We start from the raw sequence: 26,540 nt of genomic DNA on the forward strand, positions 1-26,540 counted from the left end.
TAATACAGAGAACACCACAAAGATATTCTTCAAGAAGACCAACCCCAAGGCACATAATTGCCAGATTTATTAGGGTTGAAATGAAGGAGAAAATACTAAGGGCAGCCAGAGAGAAAGGTCAGGTTACCCATAAAGGGAAATCTATCAGACTTACAGCAGATCTCTCAGCAGAAACCCTACAAGCCAGAAAAGAGTGGGGACCAATATTTAACATCCTTAAAGAAAAGAACTTTCAACCCAGAATTTCCTATCCAGCCAAACTAAGCTTTATGAGCGAAGGAAAAATTAAATCCTTTGCGAACAAACAAGCACTTAGAGAGTTCACCACCACCAGGCCTGCTTTACAAGAGCTTCTGAAAGAAGCACTATACATATAAAGGAACAACCAATATCAGCCTTTCCAAAAATATATCAAAAAGCAAAGAACATTAATACAGTGAAAAATTTACATCAACTAATGGGCAAAACAGCCAGCTAGCATCAAACGCCAGTATTAAAGTTATATATATTTTAATTGAATAAAAAGCCAAAACCCATCGGTATGCTGCATCCAGACCCATCTTACATGCAGTGATACACAAAGACTCAAAGAGAAGGAGGAAGATTTACCAACCAGAGAGTAAAAATAAACGAATAAACAAAAAGCAGGAGATGCAATTCTCGCCTCTGATAAAGTAGACTTTAAAGCAACAAAGATCAAAAGAGGCAAAGAAGGACATTGCATAATGGTAAAAGGATCAATGTAACAAGAATAGCTAAAGATTCTATAGATCAACGAGATAGAAAATTAACAAGGATATTCAGGATTTGAACTCAGACCCGGAACAAGTAAACTTAATAAACATTTATAGAACTCTCCACTTCAAATACACAAAACATACATTACCACCTCACACCTATTCCAAAAGTGACTATATAATTGGAAGTAAATCACTCCTCAGTAATCGCATAGCATTTCATAGGTTTAAATGAAATATTGGTTGGCTGTTTGTTTGTTATCTTCTTCCCATATTCCTTCCTGACTACATCATTAAGTATAATTATCAGTATAAAAGAGGTTTTCAATACCCATTACTAAATTGCATTCTAGCCTGGGCAAGAAAGCAATACTCCCATTCTCTCTCCCTCTTTCTTTTCCTTTTTCCTCCTCCCCATTCTCTCTCTTTCTTTCTCTTCCTTTTTCCTCCTCCCCATTCTCTCTCTCTCTCAAAAAAAAAAAAAAAAAAGAAAATATAGAAAAAAAAAAAAAAGGAAATAGATCCAAAAAAAAAAAAAGATACTGTTTGTTACATTTTATAATATTCTATAATGTCTTTCTTGGGTCACTAAAATTTTTTGAAAACAGGATATTTAATCTTTCAAATGGCATATATTTTAGTTATTTGTAGTTTCCTGCTATCAGAAGACTACAGTAAAAATTCCTGAACAAAGATCTTGGGACAAACTGTTAGTAACGGACTTGCAGAGTCAAATTCTAAAAACAATTATGAAGCACGTGCCCCCATATATATCCAAATGATACCATTTCAACTTGATGCCAATATATGTTCCTATCACAAGTTTACAAGGGTATTCATTTCATTTCATTTTCACAAAAACTATTTCATCTCTTTTTTAAAAATTTGTCAATTTGGCAGATTAAAAATTGCATGTAATCTTTTTAAATCAGAAACACACACACATACACACACACACAGTGCCAAATGTGTTTTCTAAATTAACTTTTCCTTAAATCTATTTGCATTTAGTTCCTTTCATGGTAATAAGCCCTTATAATTTCCTTTGGTTTTCCTATATTTCTAAGCTCCAAGCTGCCATGTTTAATACAAAAATGGTGATTTTTTTTATTATAGCTACAGTTGCCAACACACATATACATAAAACAGCAGAGACGTATTTAACTTACACAATTTACCACAAATGTGTGTCATGACATATGCTCCAGCATAAACATGAGATGAGAACCGTGAATCTCCTGTTACTTCTGGCACTCTTGTTGCAGAGTACCACTTCCAGTATTGAGCAGGCCGAATGTGATTCTGGCATTTAATAATGTTTATCAAACTACATATCCCCTTATTTTGAGCCAATTATGTCATCTGACACCCAATGATTTTTTTTAATGCCTTTAATGTAGCTGAGGTCATCTACTGAAAGATGACGAGTCAGTCACTAATGGAGCCCCTACCTGTCGAGTTTGTTACTCACCCTTGCCCAATACTCTGCTCCGCATATTTGTTAATTAAATGTATATTTCCATAAGGTACTGTTAGGTATTGAAAGTGAAATGATTAGATTATTGGAAATGAAACTCATGATAGGCTGGGTTTTAAGTCTCAAATTACAATTGAGGTATATTTGTAAAAAAAAAAAAAAAAAAAAAGAATTCGAATGGACAGAATCTAGAGGCTTCTAGAAGATGCTAAATTTTGTGAGCTAGAACCTACACTAACAGAAGAGTTCATCTGTTCATCTGGCAGCTGTGCCCAAGATGGGTGTCAGAGAGGGTCAACGGCAGGTGGCGGGGAGCCCAGCTAGGAGAGCAGTGTACAATAACGGCCTGCATGAGGGAGAATGAGGATCTGGGCTAGTGCAGGCTGTGAGGATAGACATGAGTAGGAGATGTTTGGAAGGCAGAATAGACAGGACTACATGTGGGAGCAGGCGGTGGTGAGGACCCCATGATGACTGTACAATGATAGCCAAAGTGCGCAACTGGAGATCGAGGGCTACAGAAGCCCAACAGCCAGGAGGTCGTAGCTTTGTGCATACTGAACAAACAGTGGAGGGAAAGCCACTCATCGTGATGGCCAACCCAAGCCCCTCTCACTGAGGTGACAGGCTACGTGTTCTTCATTTTCTGTCTCCACAGCTAGAGTTATCAATGGTTCTAATTAGAGAAAAACCAAAAAGAAGATAAAGTGATACAGTCCCAGATGCCCTAGTGTTCTGGAAGGTTCTGATTCCTTTAACCTCTCCAGTTCCATTCACAGTTCAGGGGTCAGGGATCTCACTGGGCCACACTGTTGCTCTCCACTGGACCTTCAGGACTTGTTGCCGCTCTGTTCCCAGCACTCTGAAACAAATGAACCCTCCTTTATTTCACTGCCTCAGGTTCAGACTTCCTGCACCTTCCTGTGTGACACTTAGGGAAGACAGTGAACTCCGCTGTGCTTACACAGGGGAGGGAGAAGGTGGGAGAAAGCCCTCCAGGGCCACTCTTCTTCCCAAGGAAAGGAGACGCTCACAGGGACCTTCTGGGGACAGTGTCCTCGCTTTGTTTTCAAATAGAAAGAAGTGACAAATAGTGTCTGCTGAAGTTGATGTGAGGGGAGGTCTGGGTCACCACCGGGTGTATTTGGGTCAGGCGGGTCCTTGAAGGGCCCTCAATCCCTAGCCGCTTAGCTCAGCAGGAGGAAAGGCCAGCCTGGGCTCGCAGACCTGGTTCCCCTCATGCCCAGCACCCACTCCCCGCGCCCTCCACCTCTATCTTCAATACTCAAGAGTGACAAAGTACAACCACCCTTTTCCTGATGTGGGATTTGATTAAGACACAATTCATAAAGAAAACCGGACATTTGAACGCGAAGCACTCTGCATATTTATGGATGCGTCCTGAGCAGTGTAAACCGCGCAGCTCGGCAGCTGCTTCTGAGCAGGAGATGCCCTTTAGGGTGCTGATGCAGCTGTTTCCTCTGCAGTCAATTTCCTGGTGAAGGTTCAATAACTTTCCCTGACAATAAAAAAAAACTCGGATATTAAACTTGGCACAAATACTATTTAAAGTCAAAACAACTTCCTAAATTCCAAAGGCAGGAACCGAAGAGGAGACAGCGTAGGTTAGGTGTAAGATGATACCCGAATTCCTTTTATATGGCTTCCTTTTATATGGTTTCTAAACCACCTTAGAAATGATCCGAGATGCACTGGAAAGCCACTGTTGGGATTTCAGAAGGTAGCATTTCAGGAAGGCCATGAGAACTGAGACTGTAGAGAAAAAAGACAAAGCTCCTGCTCTCTCTGTGGCACCCACAAGTCCTGGTTTATCCCGGACTGTGGAAGAGCCTCTATAGGTCATCCGTCCTGAGGGAGAGGAGCTGGAGGTGCCCCTACCGATGGGGTGGGAAGTAAGCTCCCCGGCCTCTGCCACCCCACGGCTGTCCATGGGGCTTAGCTCTACCCTCCTCCTCCTCGGCATTCTCTGTGTCGCCTGAGTTTGGGTAAATGCCATGGTGTTACCCTCTCCCTGCACAGTGCGCTCTGCCTCCGCAAGGGGCTGCTGCAAGGATTGGGCTCTTCCAGGGCTTTGGAAATAGATTGCGCAGGGCGGTGGCTAGCGCTTGTAGTGCCTTTGTGCCAACTGGAGGAAGAAGCGCCCTCTGGCGGATCAACTACTAAAAGGCACCCCATGCACTTGGTCAGCTTAGGGGAGGGGGCAGCCCCGCACCTGCCTGCTGTGTAAGAGGCCCTAGTGCAGGGCGTACGGCGGACACATCTCCTAGCATAGCTGTAAGGGCAGTCTTGAGGGCTGAAGCTTCTTATTATACACGTTAGACTATTTCATGGATTAAAGTGTCTTTTCAAATCTAATTTTTTAAAGCTTAGTAAATCACATTCCATTTCTTAGTCTGCAAAGGGGGCCATAAGATCCTATTTTTGATGCAGTCATTCTTATTTCCGTATATACATGCCACAAGGAGTATATATTCTTGGTACTTTATTTACTTTACTAGGATATTAATTTGTGGCCTAGGCATTAACATTGAAAACTTGAAATATGTAAGAGGTAGTCCAAACCCAAACCGCAACATGAGTTATTGGTGCTTAATTACTGAGGCAGTTGTAGTGCTGTAAACGAGTTCATCTTTGATTGCAGCCATAACCCATGCAGTTCTCAAGTGAAGGAAGGGATGATACAAGGCAGCAATATAACACCACAATGTCCATGAGTTGATTTTAATTGGTAAAGTGGCAATATACAGTGATAATTGTTTGGTCTGTCCACCACATTGGAATCTAAGGAAAGTCCATAAAATTACAGGAGCATATAATTGGTGTACTAAACTCATTTTCTTATATTATCACAGCTGGCATCTTTAGGTTATTGAAAGCCTTTAAACCAGCCATCTTCAAGGAGATGTAATTGTCACTATGGTCTTTATGCATTATTCCTGTTAGCACAGAGCTGCAGAGATATAAACAGTCACTAAAATCTGCACAAATTTTCTGTATATAACTTTCTTATTTCAAGTTCATGGAAGATCAGTAAATGTTAATGAGGATTAAAAAATGTTTTTTTAGATCCTGGTTTTCTCATTAGATGCACAGGGCAATCAATCCATAAAGGAAAATTTATTGATATTACAACCTGAATCAGACTTTCAAAATAGTTAATTCATTAGTTTCAGGAAGTTCTGTGATCTTTTTGTGTATAGGTAGACCTATAAAAAAGATTGTTTCTTGAAGTATAAATGATATATCAGAATCAGGAAAAATAAACCCAAATTCTGTCATTCTTGGATGTGTAATTATATGTTGCTTTAGCTATTTATTCCAGCTAGACAGTCCAAGGACACTTCTGGAAAGGTTTTCACACTCTAATCCCATTCACCCACCCATCAGTACTACACATTCCTGAAGGAAATTTTTTTCAACAGAAGTAATAGGGTTATCAGAACAAAACAAAACCACACCCTCCCCGCAACAAAGCAATCTAGAATAGGGGGAGAAAATCCCAAAGCATAAAGGGATATGAAATAGGAAGACCATACATGAAGAAGGGTAAGATGGCATCAATCTAGCATTAATGATTACTAACGATTCACTACAGGTTTATCTTATATGAAATCAATCTTCCTGTAGGCCCCACAATCTATGAGTACAAATGGTACCAAACCAGGAATAATTAATAGTATATATCACATTCTCCGATAGTGCAGGGTCTCCATCTTTCCTACTTATTTTTGGGAGTCCTCAGGGTACACCTCACCTGTCCTTAAAATGTGACCCCTTAGCCTGCATTGATTCCATTGATTCTATCAGCTTCTGCTGGTCACCCAAGTAGGAAGGGCCTTTCCAAGGGTCCGTAGTGATGCTTCCTTCCATTAGGCTGCTGCCTTCTGTTGTGTGCTGTTGGCACTCTGACCCTCAATCTATTGGAGCATTTAATGCACTGAAACCATACCAAAGTCCATGCGTTCTGTGTTTACTCACTTTCTCAGCTGAGAACCTGGATCCTGGGAGGCTGAGGTGAAGGATAAATCCAGGGTTCAAACTTCATACTGAACTTGGAATCATCTAGACACTGAGGTCTGTGGCCTTAACTTTCATGAGAAAGAGTTCTTTATTCAGAAGGACTGTTAGTCTCTCATGTAAATAACTGCAGCTCACTAGTCTCCCAGACATTTCTGCATCCCAGATGTGGTATTGCTTAGGTTCCAAATGAAGTCTGTCATATGTACATATGTAATATTTGACCTCCAGACCTCCAGATCTTTGTCAGAATTGGATGAATCAGTTTCTTCCCAAACTCTGGCTTAACCTCTGAATCACTGATCACTAGTCTGGTCCAAGCTGGGTATAGTCCAATACATTGTGAGTCGGCCATCCTTTAACTCAGTGGTCCCCATCCTTTTGGACACCAGGGACCAGTTTCATAGAAGACAATTTTCCACAGATCGGGGAGGGGCGGGGGTGTAGGGATGGTTTCAGAATAAAACTGTTCTACTTCAGATCATCAGGTATTAGATTCTCATAAAGAGCACGCAACCTCGATCCCTCACATGCACAGTTCACAACAGGGTTCGCACTCCTATGAGAATCTAATGCCACTGCTGATCTGACAGGAGGCAGAGCTCAGGTGGTAATGTTTGCACGCATGCTGCTCACCTCCTGCTGTGTGGCCTGGTAACAGTCCATGGCCTGGGGGTTGAGGACCCCTGCTTTAACTCATGATTCCAGACTTCAAATGATTGCACACTTAATTTTTTTTTTTTTTTACAATCATCTTTGTTTAAAAAAGTACTGCAGGTAGTAAGAATGACAATATACTTGAACATAAACATGGTTTGTCATATATATTGGTAAAAACAAAGCATGTATTTACTATTATTTAGCTACAATGTTAGGGAACTGCCACTGCATGTACTCCAGCCTGGAATTTCAGCAAATGCATTTCACTGCCTATGTGCAGGATTATTTTAAGCCCACTACATTTTATTGTTATTGCTGCAGCTATAACAGACATCAGCTACCAATTAGGATAATGTTTTATTTACTTTATATATCAAGAAAAATGCCATTCTGAAATGGTTAAAATGATCTACTGTATCTCAATTACATTGTAATAAGACGCTAGATAATATCTTTCATGATAAAATCTGAAGTAAATCAGTTAAATTCTTAATCTTGATAATTTTAAGATGAAATAACCCTTTGTTCTCAAATTTAAATACTCTATATTTTAGTATATTTGTGAGCTAACAATAGAAATGCATACCAAATTCCAGGACAATGTTTTCTTTAAGTAAAAAATGAAGGCTGAATGTTGGTGCCTTTAGAAACTAAACAGCTACGGATTTTGGCCTGCTATACCTCTGGGCAGCTCTCGCAGTCATATTCAGTCACATGAGTTAAAGCTCATGTTGTCATCTTTGCTGTCTTTCTTCTTGTCTACCCCTTCCCTCTTTTAGCAATGATGATAATTGTAATAATAGCAAAAACATAATATAAACATTATATTAGCATTTTAGCAGGAACTGGATATTTTCATAAATAGGATTTCCATATAACTGAACTTTATTGGCTAAAATAAAAAAGCCTTAAATATTTTTGATGGAAATATGTATGAAATTTATATACATTACATAAAATTTATATGAAATATATAAAATAATTATATATTATCAGAGTTTTATAATTTTCGTAATGATTAATTGCTTCAAGTTCTGGAACCATTGGTGCTCTTTGGATTTATTTATTCATTCACGTATCCATCCATTCATTCATCCATTCAACAAGTATTTATTGAGTGTTACTATGTCCCAAGGACCATAAAAGGCAGGAAAGATACAGCAGTGAATGAAGCATACAAATAGTGCTGCCCTGATGGAGTTTGAGTTCAAGTTGCAGGATGTTTGCCTCTGCAACAAATGGGCCTTCACTGCTGTGGTTTTAGTTGTTCTGTCTCCTCCCTCTGCTCTCGGCTGTCACCTCTTGCTGGCACCCTGTCTCCCCCTTTTTATCAGGGTTGCAATTGCAGGTCTTTCCCCTCAGCATCTCTCTAAGTCAATAATAGACCATATAGTTGGATGGAGCCCTAGCAGTTTCTATGCTTGCAGTAGATGTGCTGCTTCTGGCCCTTGCGAGGAATTCTTCTATCCCTACTCTCAGTGTTTGGAACAAACATCTTCCTTTGCTTCCTTTCATCAGTCATGTGCTCAGTTCTAGTAATCTGATTCAATTCTCAGGCCCAAAGGTCTCTGCACTGTATATGTGCAAATGGACTCGTAGAAAAGTAGCCATCACCGAAGTGATATTAGATTCTAATACTGCAATAAAAAACATGATCTTTCCCATGATTGTGGTAGCTTTTCCCAAAAACTTTCTGAACTGCCACATAAATATAGAATGGTAGGCACCAAAACTTTCAAAAGGAAAAGAAAATTTTCCTATACTCCCGTGTTTTACTCATTGCTAAAAACTGCGTGGTAGAAGTTCATGGAGACAAACAAGGATTCTGAATTACATTTAAGGAAATGGCGGAAACTAAGGTGAGAAGGAGTATCTAAAACTCATTCAGACTCATCAGATGTTGGAGTTGAAAGCGGGTCAACCTGTGTGGTAGGGAAGCATGGTGGTTAAGAGCTCTGGTTCTGGGACCAGATTGCTATACCTCTTACAATGAAAACTATTTGACCTTGGCCTGGCGTTAGCATCCCCATGCTTCAATTTATTCATCTGTAAAATGGTACGTTCTTCAGAGGATTGTGAGGATTAAATGAATTAATGCAGGTAAGATGCCTGGTATTGTGTCTGGCACACAGCAAACACTTAAATGTTAGCTATTATTATCTCAATCTCTTCCACATATTTTTACAGATGGAGATACAGCTCTAAGATTTTAACTGAACAGCAAGTTAGAGGTAAAAACAATGCCAAAATGAGGTGTCCTGAGTCTCACCATATTACAGATTTTTTTCCCCTGATATCTTGCTTACTTAACAAATGGGAAGAAATACTGAATTATGTAAATTATTATAAAATGACAACTCAGTTATATACAAGTCCCTCTTCCCCTCTAAAACAGAAATATACAAATACGCCTTTGCCCAGGGCTAGTCCCCCAGCTCCCAGTGGGCAGGATTAATTCTCTAGAGGCAAGTGACAGAGCTCAGGAGGCCAGGCGAAGTGTAACAGTAGGCACTAACAAGGCAACCATTTCCTTCCTTACCTTAAACTTGTCAACTTCAGCTTTTGAACATGTTGCATGGTAGGATAGCACCTGATTCCGAAGAAAAAAATAATTTTAATAACTAGACATGACTGTATTTTCTGAAATTCTTCTGGCTTAAAAATAAGCTTTGCTCATGTATGTTACCTTGATTTAAAGCTGGAATTTAATGTATGACAAGAAACAACATGTCTAATTAAACATTCTCTGACATAATTCACATATTAAAGAATGTTTTATACCAGGATTATTCTATTCATAGTTATTTCATCAAAAGGACAACAGCCAGGTACAGTGGTTCACCCCTGCAATCCCAGCACTTTGGGAGGGTGAGGTGGGAAGATCATTTGAGCCCAGGAGTTTGAGACCAGCCTGGGCAACATGGTGAAATCGCGTCTCTACAAAAAATCCAAAAAATCTACTAGCTGGCTACGGTGGTGTGTGCCTGAAGGCCTAGCTATTCAGGGAGGCTGAGATGAGAGGATCACCTGAGCCCAGGAGGTTGAGGCTACAGTGAGCTGAGATCATGCCACTGCACTCCAGCCTGGGTGACAGAGTAAGACCCTGTCTAAAAAAAAAAAGGACATGATGTGACTTAAAACTACAATTCCCAAAGGATGTTAATACTTGTCCTGTGAAATGCTCTGAAAACAACTGCCGCCTATTCTCACTTGCCTGCTTTTATTATGTTAGGAAAGATTATATTGCTATGATCTTTTAAAGGGTATCTGTGACCCTTTAATAAGAGGATTGTACTTCCTTGCCCTATTGACATCAGCATTGGCACGTGACTTCTTTTGGCCAATGGAATGTTGGGGAAGGTAATAAATGCCACTTTGACTGTGTCTTCAACAGCAATGACATGGTTCTGCCACCTCCTTTTTGCCTCCACCATTGGAAGGGCATGGCCTGAGAGGGGCCAATCCTTCAGTTTCAGCCCCCAAATAAAGAAGACATATTGAGCAGAACTGCAGCCAACCTGCAGCTGATGACATGTCATGTGAGTGAGAATCAACCTTCACAATTTATCTATGTCATAACTCACTGATACAGAGGTTTAAAAGTAAAAAGCCAATTCACAGGCTCCCTGCAGCTGGGGGTGGTCCTATAGGGTGGCCTTTATGACACTGCCTTGGTCAGTGAATTATAAGTGAGAGTGTTGGTGCTGCTGCTTTGTTGTTGTTGTTTTTTGTCCTTTGTGGAATATAGCTGTAAAGCCTGGAAGTGCAGCAAAATCTGGTATGTATCATGTGACAAGCATGGCAGTAAATGCCAGCTTGCTGTGGACAGTAGAACAGAAGGAGAAAGAGAAAGGAGCCTGACCCTGGGCTCCCCGGCCCCAGACTTCTTGTTTTGTGGGACAAATAAACGCATGCTGGTGGTATTTTATGAGGCATGTTTACAGACGTATCATAAATAGCATGTGTATGTTTTATGTTTTATGCTGCCAGACACCTTTATTTGTTGTTTTGTTTTGTTTTTGAGACAGGTCTCACTCTAATGCACAGGCTGGAGTGTAGTAATGTGATCGTAACTCACTGAAGCCTTGACCTCCTGGGCTCAAGAGATTCTCCCACCTCAGCATCCCAAGTAGCTGCAACTACAGGCGTACACACTATGCTCAGCTAGGTTTTGTATTGTTTTGTAGGGACAGGGGTCTCATCATGTTGTCCAGGCTGGTCTGAAACTCCTGGGTTCAAGTGATCTTCCTGCCTCAGCCTCCCAAAGTGGTGGGATTACAGGCATGAACCTGTGTGCCCGGCCTGCATTCTTAATCTATACAAACCTCAAACAAACAAGTGTGGGAAATGCTAACTCCTTCTTCACCTACCAACCGTAGAAAACTATAGTGCACATTCGGCTGTGAAAAATAAAGTAACATGCTTTATTTCATTAAACACAATATTTCCCAAATCTAATTAGCCACAGAACTCCCTTTTAGGTAACATTAAACTGGTAACATTCAACCTAATAACCTATTGACCAAGAACTTTGAGAAGCGCTGACCTATCGCACGTACCATTTGTGTGATACAAGCAAAGCTACGACGGAAGCAATGTCTCATGGTGGTTAGAACACAGGCTTCAGAGTCAGGCTGCCACAGCTCCACTTCCAAGCCCTGGGAGCTTGGGCAAATGATTTAATCTCTTTGGGTCTCATTTGTAAGGTGGTATAACATAATACTACACAGGCATCTCCTGCTTAACATAGAAGTTCCTCCTGAAAACACTAACAGGGAGCCTGATTTTAATTCTTTTTAATTGGGAAAAAAATTACAGTGCATTATAAGATCTGCAGCAACTTCTTAAAACTCAGTCAAAGCACAGTAAAATTCATAGGTATATATAAAACAAAAAATACTGTTATGCTATAGCTGCTTAAAATGTTACTATCTGGTCACAACTAATGTAGTTATTAACAAAAATTTTCTTTGTGTTAATACTTTCTCTTCATTGTAAACATTTTTCTTACTGACGTTACTTGTTTCTCCATAGTTTTCTCAATCCTTTTTACCTTTGGGAGGGGACTCACAACAATGTTGTATTGAGAGATAAATATGTTCTATGAGGTTTGGTTATTAAAAATGAAGATATTTTCTGCTGGGAAATTTTAACCATGGAAATAGTCTATGGAGTGGGCCTGTAAAGAGTTCTTAGGAAGATTAAATGCAATAGTACATGTAGAATACCTGGCACACAAATAGCCAATTCATATGTGTTGTATTAATATTCAATTAAAATTCTACCAGATAAGTATTTGTCTGGATATTATATCATTATCTTATATCAATAGGTATTTTAATACATAGATGAATTGATTTTGTTCTTTTGTTTCAGTTTTACTATGGTAAAATTTAATATGGCTGTCATTTTATTAGAATTTCTTACTGTTTTCAAGTCTATTTCTGCAGATTTTTTTTTTTTTTTTTTTTTTTTTTTTTTTTTTTTTGAGGCGGAGTTTCGCTCTTGATACCCAGGCTGGAGTGCAATGGCGCGATCTCGGCTCACCGCAACCTCCGCCTCCTGGGTTCAGGCAATTCTCCTGCCTCAGCCTCCTGAGTAGCTGGGATTACAGGCACGCGCCACCGTGCCCAGCTAATTTTTTGTATTAGTAGAGACGGGGTTTCACCATGTTGACCAGGATGGTCTCAATCTCTTGACCTCGTGATCCACCCGCCTCGGCCTCCCAAAGTGCTGGGATTACAGGCTTGAGCCACCGCGCCTGGCCTATTTCTGCAGATTCACTCTTCAGACTTTACCTTTAAAAAATATCCCACAAAAACTCAAGCTGCAATTCAAAATCTCTGTCACCAGGTGGTGCTTAGTCAGGTTTGTCTAAATCAACTCTTCCTTTATTTAAAAAAAAAAAAAGCTATTAACTCCACTAAATTGAAACTATTTGAATCAGTGAAGCAGACAATTATTACAGATTAAGACTTTTTGCTCATTTAAAATTACAATAGTTTGTTTTGTTTATCGAGTCGTAGGAGTTCTTTGCATATTTTGGATTCAAGTCCTCTGTCAGATGTATGTTTCACAAATATACAAGACAAGCCTTCAGTCTATGGTTTGTCTATTAATAATATTATATGGCACAGATAATGACTAAAAATCAGGCAAATTTCTATAGTTAAGAATAAATCTTAACAAATTACAGGATCATATTATTTAAAACTACTATTGTCCAACCTTCTTGGATATGTTAGTTTCCTCCACAATCCAAACTATATATTTCATAGCAAATATCTAGGTTCATCATACATTTTTGAATAATAATACCTTTGATCAAGTAAAAAAGCTTTAACTGAATGCATTATAATAGTTTTGAAGAAAGAGGAATTTGTAAGACATGATTATATATATATACTATCATTCCCTATGAGAAACATTGTTAGGTTATGAGAGTATTACTATAATGTACACACCAGTTAATTTTTTTTGACATCCAAATAATTTGTATAAAGCCTACATACAAAAGTAAATATTTGATCCACATAACACTTGATGAGCATTAAACTTTCACAAGAAAATTTCTATGATAGATGGATTTGTCATCTGTGTTGGTATTAACTGAAAAAATATTTTTGACTCAGTTTTGTTGGTGAGCTCTGACTTAAGATATCTTTATAGTTTCTAAAATAAATCACTATTTGCAAAACCATACCAACTCAAATTAACTTTTGGACTGAACTTGCTTCCAGCAAAACAACAACAACAAAAAGCAGATAAGGCAATTATCAGACCCATGAAAGACAGAGGAGAGAAGTCACGTTTCTGTGTTGCATTTGCCCAACATGAAAAGACAATTAACTATCTTTCAAAAGATAAACAATGGGCAGAACTATGAGATAGGACCACTGGATCAAGCCTTGACCTTCTCTACATGCAGTTCAGGACAGAAGCCAAATGTTTGTCTTGCAACCCCCAGAACTGTAGTTGGAGGACAAATCTCTTGCACCAAGTGTTTTGAATGTTAATTCGTTGTGGATTTGGGCAGCCATTTGCTCCTGAAATGAGATATGGACCATTCCACCAACTGAGAGCAACACAAATGTAAAGAAGCACTTAACAGCGAAGAGGAACAAAGACCCCACTGTGGATCCAGACTGAGTGTCTCAGACACAAAAGGGCTCCATGAATACATTTATTGCTCTGCTGGCAAAGTGGCACTTGGTGAAGTCTGGATGGCAGACTTAAGCTAAGCTGATCTGAGGTAAAATCCCAAACATATTGATGAGCTCCAAAGAAATAAAGAAGCTTTGCTCTCAGCTGTCGTCCTTAACTAAGAAAGATGACAAACCACAAGGAATGAAAAGCCAATTTACTTGCAATGACCTGACAGAAGTGTCGTCTAATTTTGTGATGAACCATACTCCAGGATTTCATAACAAGATGATGACAGTATTCAAAGACATGGCAACTGAACAGATGCGTTGAAACTGAAACATCATCAGTTTTTCTTGTCAGATATTTAAGACATTGCCTGCTGTATAATGCAATGAAATGTTCAAAAGGTACTTCAGATAACTATGCCTGCTGCATGATCTGTTATCATGACCTTGAGAATCTAACTAAAAAGTATTTTTACAAAAGTCCATAAACTAATCCACTACATAAATAGAACCAAAGACAAAAACCACATGATTACCTCAATAGATGCAGAGAAGGCCTTTGACAAAATTCAGCAGCTCTTTATGCTAATAACTTTCAGTAAACAAGGTATCGATGGAACCTATCACAAAATAATAAAAGCTATTTATGACAAACCCACTGCCAATATCATACTGAATGGGCAAAAACTGGAAGCATTCCCTTTGAAATCTGGCACTAGAAAGGATGCCCTCTCTCTCCGCTCTTGTTCAATATAGTATTGGAAGTTTTAGTCAGAGCAATCAGGCAAGAAAAATAAATAAAAGGTATTCAATAAGGAAAGGAGGAAGTCAAATTGTCTCTATGTGCAGATGATATAACTGTATATTTAGAAGACCACATCGCCTCAGCCCAAACTCTCCTTAAGCTGATAGGCAACTTGAGCAAAGTCTCAGGATACAAAATCAATGTGCAGAAATCACAAGCATTCCTATACACCAATAACAGACAAACAGAGAGCCAAATCATGAGTGAACTCCCATTCAGAATTGCTACAAAGAGAATAAAATACCTAGGAATACACCTAACAAAGGAGGTAAAGGACCTCTTCAAGGAGAACTACAAACCACTGCTCAAGAAAATAAGAGAAGACACAAAAAGATGGAAAAACATTCCATGCTCATGGTTAGGAAGAATCAATATTGTGAAAATGGCCATACTGCCCAAAGTAATTCATAGATTTAATGCTATCCCCATCAAACTACCAATGACCTTCTTCACAGAACTGGAAAAAACACTTTAAAATTCATATGGAACCAAAAAAAGAGCCTGCATAGCCAAGACAATCCTAAGCAAAAAGAACAAAGCTAGCAGCATCATGCTGCTGGACTTCAAACTATACTACAAGGCAACAGTAATGAAAACAGCATGGTACTGGTATCAAAACAGAGACATAGACCAATGGAACAGAACAGAGGCCTCCGGAGCAATACCACACATCTACAACCATCTGATCTTTGACAAACCTGACAAAAAGAAGCAATGGGGAAAGGATCCCCTGTTTAATAAATGGTGTTGGGAAAACTGGCTAGCCATGTGCAGAAAGCAGAAACTGGACTCCTTCCTGACACCTTACACTAAAATTAACTCCAGATGGATTGAGGACTTAAACATAAGACCTAACATCATAAAAACCCTAGAAGAAAACCTAGGCAATACCGTTCAGGACACAGGCATAGGCAAGGACTTCATGACTAAAACACCAAAAGCATTGGCAACAAAAACCAAAATAGACAAATGGGATCTAATTAAACTCCAGAGCTTCTGTACAGCAAAAGAAACAATCATTAGAGGGAACCAGAAACCAACAGAATGGGAAAAAATTTTTGCAATCTACCCATCTGACAAAGGGCTAATATCCAGAATCTTCAAAGAACTGAAACAGATTTACAAGAAAAAAAAAAAAACAAATAAATCCATCCAAAAGTGGGCAAAGGATATGAACAGACACTTTTCAAAAGAAGACATATATGAAGCCAACAAACATATGAAAAAATGCTCATAGTCACTGGTCATTAGAGAAATGCAAATCAAAACCACATTGAGATATCATCTCATGCCAGTTAGAATGGTGATCATTAAAAAATCTGGAGACAACAGATGCTGGAGAGGATGTGGAGAAATAGGATCACTTTTAGACTGTTGGTGAGAGTGTAAATTAGTTCAACCATTGTGGAAGACAGTGTGGTGATTCTTCAAGGATCTAGAAATAGAAATTCCATTTGACCCAGCAATCCCATTACTGGGTATATACCCAAAGGACTATAAATTGTTCTGTTATAAAGACACATGCATACCCATGTTCATCGTGGCACTGTTTACAATAGCAAAGACCTGGAACCAACCCAAATGCCCATGAATGATAGACTGGACAGGGAAAATGTGGCACATATACACCATGGAATACTATGCAGTCATAAAAAAACAATGAGTTTGTGTCCTTTGTAGGGACATGGATGAACATGGAAACCATAATTCTCAGCAAACTGACACAAGAACAGAAAAATCAAACACTACATATTCTCACTCATAGGTGGGTATTGAACAATGAGAACACTTGGACACAAAGAGGGGAGTATCATACACTGGTCCGTTGGTGGGGGCTACGGGAGGGACAATGGGAAGGAGGGGAGGGGAGGGATAACATGGGGAGAAATGTCAGGTATAGGTGATGGGGGGATGGTGGCAACAAACCACCTTGCCATGAATGTACCTATGCAACAATCTTGCATGATCTACACATGTACCCCAGAATCTAAAGTACAATAAAAAAAAAATTTAAAAATCTAAGAAAGACTCAATTTTTTTAAAATTTAAATTAGAATAAAAGATACCTACCAAACCTGGGGTAATAATAAAATAGAGGCAAACCTCAGAGATATTGAGAGTTTGGTTCCAGACCACCTCAATAAAGTGAATATAGCATTAAAGCAAGTCACAATTTCTTTGGTTTCCCAGTGCATATAAAATTTGTTTATACTATGCTATAGCCTATTACAGGTGTAATAGCATATCTAAAAAACTATGCACAAATCTTAATTTAAAAATACATTATTGCTAAAAATGCTAATGATCATCTGAGCCTTCAGTAAGTCATAATATTTTTGCTGGTGGAGGGTGTTGCTTGAATGTTCATGGCTGCTGATTCATCAGTGTGGTGGTTGCTGAAGCTACAGCAATTTCATAAAATAAGACAATGAGGTTTGCAACATCAATTAACTCTTCCTTTCATGAAATATTTCTCTGTAGCATACAATGCTGCTTGATAGCATTTTACGCACAGTAGAACTTCTTTCAAAATTGAAGTCAATCCTCTAATTCCTGCTACTGCTCTGTCAACTAAGTTTATGTAATATTCTAAATCTTTTGTTTTCATTTCAATAATGTTCACAGCATCTTCACCAAGTGTATATTCCATCTCAAGAAACCACTTTCTTTGCTCATCTATGAGAAGCAACTCCTTATCTGTTCAAGTTTTATCATGAGATTGCAACAATTAAGTAACATCTCCAAGTTCTACTTCTAATTATAATTCTCTTGCTATTTCCACCACATCTACAGTTACCTCCTCCACTGAAGTCTTAAACCCTTCAAGTTCAGACATGAGGGTTGGAATCAACTTCTTCTAAACTCCTGTTAATGTTGATATTTTGACCTCCTCCAATGAATCATAAATGTTCTTAATGGCATTTAGAATGGTGAATTCTTTCAAAAGGTTTTCAATTTATTTTACCAAGATCCATTGCTAGAATCACTATCTATGGCAGCTATAGCCTTAAAGAATGTATTTCTTAAATAATAAGACTTGAAAGTAGAAATTATTCCTGACCCATGGACTGCAGAATGAATGTTGCATTAGCAGGCATGAAAACAACATTAATATCCTTGCACATTTCCACCAGAGTGCTTGGGTGTCCAGATGCATTGCCAATTAGCAGTAATATTTTGAAAGGAATGTTTTTTTTCTGAGCAGTAGTTCTCAATGAGAGGCTTAAAACATTATGCAAACCATGCTATTTACTGATGTGTTGTCATCAGGCTTTGCTGTTCTATTTACAGAGTACAGGCAGAGTAGATTTAGCATAATTATTTTTTATTTTTTAGAGAGGGAGTCTCACTCTGTCACCCAAGCTGGTCTCAAACTCCTGACCTCAAGTGATCCTCCCACCTCAGCCTCCCAGGTAGCTGGGACTACAGGTGTACACCACCACTTCTGGCTTGATTTAGCATAATTCTTAAGGGCCCAAGGATTTTCAAATGGTAAATAAGCACTGGCTTCAATTTAAAATCACCAGCTACTTACTATAGTCCCTAACAAGAGAGTCAGCCTGTGCTTTGAAGCTTTGTAAACACTGACTTCTCCTCTACTTAGGAAGTTCCTAGATGGCATCTTCTTCCAGTAGAAAGCCGTTTTGTCCACATTGAAAATCTGTTGTCTAGTGTAGCCACCTTTATCAATGATCTTAGGTAGATGTTCTGGATAACTTGGTGCAGCTTCTACATCAGCACTTGCTGCTTCATCTCACACTTTGATGTTTTGGAGATGGCTTCTTCCCTTAAAGTTCATGAACCAACTTCTGCTGCCTTCAAACTCTTCAAGCTTCCTTACCTCTCTGTCTTCATAGATTTGAAGAGAATTAGGGCCTTGATGTGGATTAGGCTTTGGCTTAAGAGAATGTTGTGGCTCATTTGATCTTTTCTTCAGACCACTAAAACTTTCTCCATTATCAGCAAAAAGGCTGTTTCACTTTCTTATTATTCATGTGTTCACTGGAACAGCATTTTTAATTTTCTTCAAAAACTTTTCCTTTGCATTTACAACTTGGTTGTTTCGTATAAGAGGCCTAGCTTTCAGCCTATCTCACCTTTTTTTGTTTTGAGATGGAGTTTCACTCTTGTTGCCCAGGCTGGAGTGCAACGGTGCGATCTAAGCTCACTGCAACCTCTGCCTCCTGGGTTCAAGCAATTCTCCTGCCTCAGCCTCCCAAGTAGCTGGGATTACAGGCATGTGCCACCACACCTGGCTAATTTTGTATTTTTAGTAGAGACAAGGTTTCTCCATGTTGGTCAGGCTGGTCTTGAACTCCCAACCTCAGGTGATCCACCTGGCTCAGCCTCCCAAAGTGCTGGGATTACAGGCGTTAGCCACCGTGCCTGGCTTAATTATCTTTTAATTAAACTTCTTGACAAAGAGACACGTCATTTTTGCATTTTGTTTTATTCAAAGGCATGGAGTCGACTCCCCAGTGGTTTAAGTGGGTCCTCAAATTGGGATGAGAGATTCATTCATCATTTTTTCACCCAAATCAAAGGTTTAATGTAATCATTCTATGTCATTACCCAGATTAAAACGCTAATTTTAGTAACCATATTTTAAATCGCAGTCTAATTTTTAAATGCAAATCATTAAGATGCATTCATAAGAGTAAATTCTACTCATTACCTAGTACATAATGACAGCACCGATACTCATTTGGCAGCTTCCCAAACTATCTTTCCCTCTAAATATTGGTACCTGTGCCCTTGCCAGAGGATAACATATCTTGTATTATATAAACCTTGAAATTTAACAGGTACTTTGCAGCTACATCCAAATTATTATCTGGTGAATTAAGATGATCACACAGTCTTTGACACTTTTCCTATGAGAGGTGGGGTCTGTGTCCCTTTCTTTGACACTATGTGGGGTTTGTGTTTAAACCATTAAGTTGTCAAAGAGTGGTTAAAAAGCAATAAATAAACAAAATATTATCCACATTCAACTAGGACTTGCCACCCTATGCCATCCACAGATTTCTGTAATCAGGTGTCAACTGAAGTATTTCAAAATCTAGGTAAGACTGACCTGAATCCCTAAACTCATGAAATACTATGGAAATTCAAAGCCGCCTTTTTCCAAATGTCTACAAATTCTTAGCAGTTTATATTCTCACCTTGGACTTTAAGTTCTTATGTATTCTTGTGCTGTATCTGTTATATAATCATCATACTAAATATGAAATTCAGCTCCCTCATCAATTTCCACACCAAAAAAATTCACTCACATCAAGCATTCAGAAATTCAGTACAGTGTGAAGAAGGTTCTTTCTTTTTTTCTTCCTTCCTTCCCTCCTCCCTTCTTCCCTACTTCCTTCCCTTCTTTTTCTCTCTTTTCATCTCTTTCTCTCCCTTTTTCTTTCCTTCCTCCATCCTTCCCTTCCTTTTTTCTCCATCTCCCCCTACTTCCTTTCTGAAAAGACAAATTATGAAGTTACATTAAAACAAACAAACAAACAAACAAGGACCCTCTCATGAAATGTCAGCTCCACCATTCTCAAAACTCATTTTACCCCTGCCACCAGTGGAGCATTTCACTGACCATTAATCTTGTACAGTCTCAGCCTTTATTCATATTTCTGGCTTCTCTCCAAAGTAACTTTCCCTTTTTTTCTTTTCCCCTCTCCCTATATTCAAATGTATAATAACAAAAATCTCTCCATTCCTCATACAGAATCATTTCCCACATCATCTGATTGCTAGAGGCAGTCACTATTCATTCTCTCATAATGTGTACAATATCAAGAGGGCTTGTCAAGGATTTTCCCATAGAACTCCTTCCTTAGTCTTAGTGAGGAATGCTGGGGCCTGTAGTTAGATAACATTTCATTCACCTTGTTATACTTCAGAAGTTCTCATTTGTGTCTTAAGTCATTTATTAGCTCAGTGTTTCTCAAATGTTAGCATGTATAAGAGGACACAGAGGGCTATCCTCTACCTCCAGAGTTCCTGATTCAGTAGGTCACGGTGGGCTTGAGAATTTGTGTTTCTAAGAAGTTCCCAAGTGATGTTCATGCTACTGATGTGGGGACAACACTGTGAGGATCACTTGTCTAAAGCCTATCCACAGATTCCCATGTAACAACTTCTGGATTAGAGTGCTGCATAGGAGGTTACTGGTTGGATGCTGGTGGAACAAAAAGGAAAATAACAAAGTTTGTCTGGGTCTTCTTCCAAATCCAAGTCTGATTTGAATAGCTTCATTTAGAAGAGTTAGGAATGTTTCTTAGCTTATTTTACTAATTATACTTTTCACGATTGGCTTTCTTTTCATTTCTTATGTTGAAAGTGGAGATGCAAAAATGCTGTGAAATTAATCATACAAGTATTTGTAGGCACAGATAAATCCACAGCTGGGCTCAAGGCTTTACAAAGTTTAAAACAGCATTCCTTATGAAACAAAGTTCCATAAAAGCCTTTTTTTTTTTTTGAGATAGAGTCTTACTCTGGCATTCAAGCTGGAGTGCAGTGGCACCATGCTGTTTCACTGCAACCTCTGTCTCCTGGGCTTAAGCAATTCTCCTGCCTCAGCCTCCCGAGTAGCTGGGATTATAGGCGCCCACCACCAGGCCTGGCTAATTTTTAGTAGAGACAGGGTTTCACCATGTTGGCCAGGCTGCCCTCGAACTCCTGACCTCAGGTAACCCACCTGCCTCAGCTTCCCAAAGTGCTGGGATTATAGGCATGAGCCACCACTCCCAGCCAAAGCCAAATTTAAAAAGAACCTATATGGCAAATAATTATTTTTGCTGTACTTTATGCAAATAATCAGGCCAAGTATAATAAAACCAAAACTTATTCTGCAAACAAATCAGTCCTAACACAATTTGTCTTTAGTAAAAATGGAAGACTGGAGAAAGAAATAAATATATTTCAAAGAAAACATAGTGAGCCTGTGGTTAGATTCTAGTCTCGTTCATGTTTTTGAGGTGTTTTTTTTTATTTTTTCCTGTAATTTGGACTGATTTCTAAATTCTTTCCAAGCAACAAGTCCCCAAACTAACATTTTCACATTTTTCTTCTATTTTTTCTATTAAGGTCAATAAAATTACTACTACTTTTTTCCCTGAGGCCCTGCAAGCTAAAGCTTATTCTGTGCAATGCAGGCAAGAAGGAGTCAGATTGCCGCTGTCTTCCTCTTCTGACACTAAAGATGTTAACATCTAGATAGATTTTGCCCAAAATTAACCTTTGTTTTTCTTCTGTTTCCACAAAAATACCTCATTAAAAATCCGTTTTTTCACTTTGTATGTCAGACAATGGACATATTCATTTAGATTTCAAATGGCATCGATCTCTTCTTATAAGCATTGTTAACTGGCGTTGAGCATTTTATTATCACCAGGTGCTATTTCATTTAAAAAAATTATTTGTTATATTCAACAGGGATTCTTATGGTTAAAGTTTATGTCTTCCAGGTTACCACAGTTCCAGACAAAAATAATAATTGGTCCAAAAGTTCCAGCCTGTGCCACTGCAGGAAGGATTGAGTCCCTATAAATCATTAGCTAAGATAGTGAGAGATTTCTATACCTCCAGAGCAGATTGAGATGACAGCCTTTATTCAGGATGAAGCAGTTAGAGATGAAATCACTGTCCTTCTACAACCTTTTAGGATTAAGGAGGAGTGTATAGTCTCTGAGGAGAGATGAAAAGGACTTTAGCAGGACTTGTGTTACAAGATACAGACCACAAAGACTGCTGATAAAACAGGATGTGGTAAAGAAGTCTGCCCAAACCTGCCAAAACCTGCCAAAACCAAGATGGGGATAAAAACAATTTCTGGTCATCTTCACTGCTCATGATACACTAATTATAATATATTAGCATCATGACAGTTTAAAATTACAATTACAATTACAGTTAAAAATACCATGGCGTTTTCCTGAAGCTAACTTATATGATCTGAAAGGGAGAGGAACCCTCAATTCTGGGAACGCTCCTCTGCTTTCCCAGAGAACTCATGAATAATCTACCCCTTGTTTAGCATATAATTAAAAAATAACCATAAGTGTAGTCAGTCAAGCAGCCCATGCTACCATCTGCCTATGGGGTAGCCAGCCTTTTAATCCTTAGTTATTAAAATTGTTTTCACTTTACTCTGTGAGCTGTCTTGAATTCTTTCTTGCACGAAGCCAAGAACCAATGACCTTCCAAGCTGAGTTCCAATTTTGAGGTTTGCCCCGTGACATCTTTGGCTTATGAATGCAATCTGATTAAGAGCCAGCTTAAAATTATAATCATGTAAGTCAGCTCTACTACACAGTGTTGAGCACAGGAATCAGAATTCATGTCCTGAATTGCCCTAGGCTTGTAGTCTGAAGTTGTTGTCTCCCTTTTTGCAGGGGTCCATGGTAGGACTTGATTTTGTTTATATGGATTAACTGCTGTATGAATTACCTACAGCAATTCTTAAGACAGGCCATTTTGTTTCATTTGGTAAAACTTTGCTTTCTTAATTTGTCAATGCTTAGTATGCCAACATTGGGGGGCCGGTATAGTCTGGTCTTTGAGCACAGGAGCTTTGTGTCAGACTGCCAAACTCACAATCCCGGCTTCACTAGCCCTGTAACCCTGACCTAATTATATAACCTATGTCTCAGTTTCCTCATCAATAAAAGGTGAGAAATATATGCACTTTTCAATCATATTTCACTGGCCACAGCAATTTTCAGCATTCCATCTGATTTCAAGGAAATGAGGCAGTGTAATATGATCATGGGCCCAGAAGGGAGAGAACCAGAAAAAACTGGTGATGAGCCCTGATGGTGACCACAATGGATTGGGCAATCAAATAGCAAGTTGTTAGAACTGTGTTTAAAATCAGAGCAAATGAGTTCAATATATGAACTCTAGTATATGAATTTGTGGTTTATTTGACTTTTGCTCATTTCCTGATTCTCTTCTGTGTTTCAGGGTTGTGTTTGATAAATATGATCTCCAAATAAGTGAGATCATAGTATATGTTTATTAAATATTGTTTATATTTAACATACATAGTACATAGAGTCTCTGGCCATTAAATACTATTGCTTTGACTAAGTATATTTTGATACCTATAGAAGAAATTATTTTAAGTTAAGGAAAATGATTGGCTTATTTTTGTTATATAACTTTTGGGAAATGCTTTGTTATTAATTTAATCATTTCAATGTCCTTAAGGTGAAAGTAATAGCCTATTTCTTTTGAAAGCGTTGCATGTGATAATGAGTCTTCTGATTTTTTAAGTTTTTAGTATTCTCCTATAAAGGATCTCAGGCATTAACACTTAAATTAAAAAGGTTTTAATGATTAATTCTTAGTGAGATTAAATATGGCTCTATACATATGCATATTAGACTATAATTTATAAGTATTTCAAAATAAGTGTTCCATTCCCACAATTGCATTACTCCTCTCATTCTGTTTGAAAGTGAGGCTGTTTTTCTGAATCATGTAGGTTATTAAATGTATTAATGTTTCACAAATGCTTTTCTAATGAACTCCTTGCTTACTTGCTTTTCTTGTTAATAAGAACAGAGAAGAACATAGCATTCTTTGGGGATAACTGAGCAACTTGGATTGGGTACTGCTGTTTCTGAAACAACTATAATATGTGCCAAATGGTTTTCAAATCTATAATTTATATAACTAGAACTTTTAGTAGTCTGATTTCATTTAAGACCGTACTTCTGAGTAGCATGTTATTAAATATTTATGCGTACTGATTTACCATTCCTCTCACCCCATGGTTTTTGAATAATCAAAAGGGTTACCATTATGATTTGAGAGAGAGATACACTGCTTATTTGCATTGGATATGCAGGAACACCATGGAGCATTTTATGTTTGAAACAGCACAGCTCTGCTGGGAGCTCCTTCTGAAGTAAAAGGAGTAAGGAGAGACCAGGCCTAGTTTGGGCTACGGTCAAACTGACTAGGGCCACAGGAGTGACTGGTCACTATGGATGAAATAAAAATGAAAAGGGCAATTTTCAATTTATCTGGGCCAAGGTTGGTGGCCATGGAGATCAGATTAGATGAGAGTAAACCAGGGAATCACATCAGTGCAGTCTGGGGTGTACTGATGAATGAACCATTCATTCAATCAAGACATATCCATCGAAGATTTAATTTGTGCCCAGAACTGTGCAGTCACTAAACAGGCAAACATACAAGTTGAAATAATTGCTACAAAGTCAAGTAGCAAAATGCTGAAAGAAACCACGGGAGGAGGTGGGAAGAGTGGCGGGGAGTGGCAGGGAAGTTGGTTAGGGATGAGACCTGGAAAATGATAAAGAACCAGCCAGTCAAGGGGTAGGGGAAGAGCACTGGGCAGAGGGAGCAGTCACCTTTGTATGGTGTCAGGGCGTGTGAGTGGGCAGGGGAGAAAGGAGAGCTGGACACAGGCCCAGTCCTGAAGGGCCTTTCAGGCTGATAAGGACTTTATTAGAGTCCATGGGAAGACACCCAGGATTTCAGGCAAGAGGCTGACATTGTCTCTTTAGTTTTCCGGTCATTATGACATTAGAAGGCCCTAATGTGTCACTCCTCAATTATACCTCACCATAGAGGTGACCACCACTCTGACTTTTGTGGCATTCATTCCCTTGGTGTAGTATGCAGTTTTGCCTGTTTTTGAACTTACATAAAGGGATTCACATTACATGTAGAACATGACCCTGGATTGAAGGTGGACAAGAGTGGATGCGGGAGGGATAACAGTAGCTGGACCTGGATGGTGGACAGGAGATTCCGATCTGTGGAGACAATGCACAGAGATCTTAAAAAAAAAAAAAAAAAATGCTCCACTCAGGGAGGAAAGGACCAGAACCACAGAAGCACTCAGTCCCAGGTCCCAGTCCCTGCAGGAGGGAGCCATACACCAGAGCCCACCAAAAACGGGGAGGGAAGGGCATGTGAAGCCACATACAAGCAAAGTGGACCTCAAAACAAGGAAGGCTGCTTCCCTCTGCTTGCAAGTACCTGAGGCTCCACCACTCACACTGCGGCAGTACAGGGATCAGGCATACTGAGTTGCTCCCGCATCTAGTCAGTAGAAGGATGGGAAGGGACTGGACCACTTTGGTTCATGTCCATCTGAAGCTGCAGATGGTGAATTTCATTATAAATCTGGGGCAGGAATGGACAGCAGTATTGGGAAACACAATGCTTTTAAAGATTTCTCAGTCAACAAATATTTATTGAGTATCAGCTATGTTTTAGGAACTATTGTAGGTGCTAGGGATACACCAGTCAAAAAAAGAGACCAAAATCTCTGCCAGTATGGAGCTTATGATCTAGAGAGGAGAGAGTGGGGCAAAATAAGTAAAAGATAGTGTGTCAAGTGATGATGAGTGGTATGGAGAAAAACAAGGCAGGGAAGGGAGATTGGCATGTTGGGGGCAGGAAAAGGGCATGGCAGATTTAAATAAGTCTGGGAAGGTGGCACTGAATAGTACAAATAAAACCTGAAGTTGTAGAGAGAACAAGCCATGTGACTATCAGGAGGAGAGGGTGTAGGGTGCAAGTGCCAAAGTCCTATGGTGCGAATGTGCACAGCTCGTTTAGGGAAAAGCAGAGGCCAGTGGGACAGAGCGAGGAAAGGGAGAACAACAGGAGGTCATAGAGGTGCCAGGCATCAG

General features: G+C 39.1%; 1 protein-coding gene across 1 annotated transcript in view; it reads right to left on the reverse strand.

Moving 5' to 3' along the window:
• Positions 1-26,540, reverse strand: part of PDE11A (phosphodiesterase 11A) — a 270,311-nt gene that overhangs the window by 130,697 nt on the left and 113,074 nt on the right. The window contains 1 exon segment of the mRNA XM_064373343.1: positions 9,452-9,502. Within this exon segment, the coding sequence (XP_064229413.1) occupies positions 9,452-9,502 (51 nt within the window).

Source organism: Aotus nancymaae, unplaced genomic scaffold (genome assembly GCF_030222135.1).
Source record: "Aotus nancymaae isolate 86718 unplaced genomic scaffold, 86718_ANA_hifiasm-v0.15.2.pri h1tg000008l, whole genome shotgun sequence".
Lineage (NCBI taxonomy): Eukaryota > Metazoa > Chordata > Mammalia > Primates > Aotidae > Aotus > Aotus nancymaae.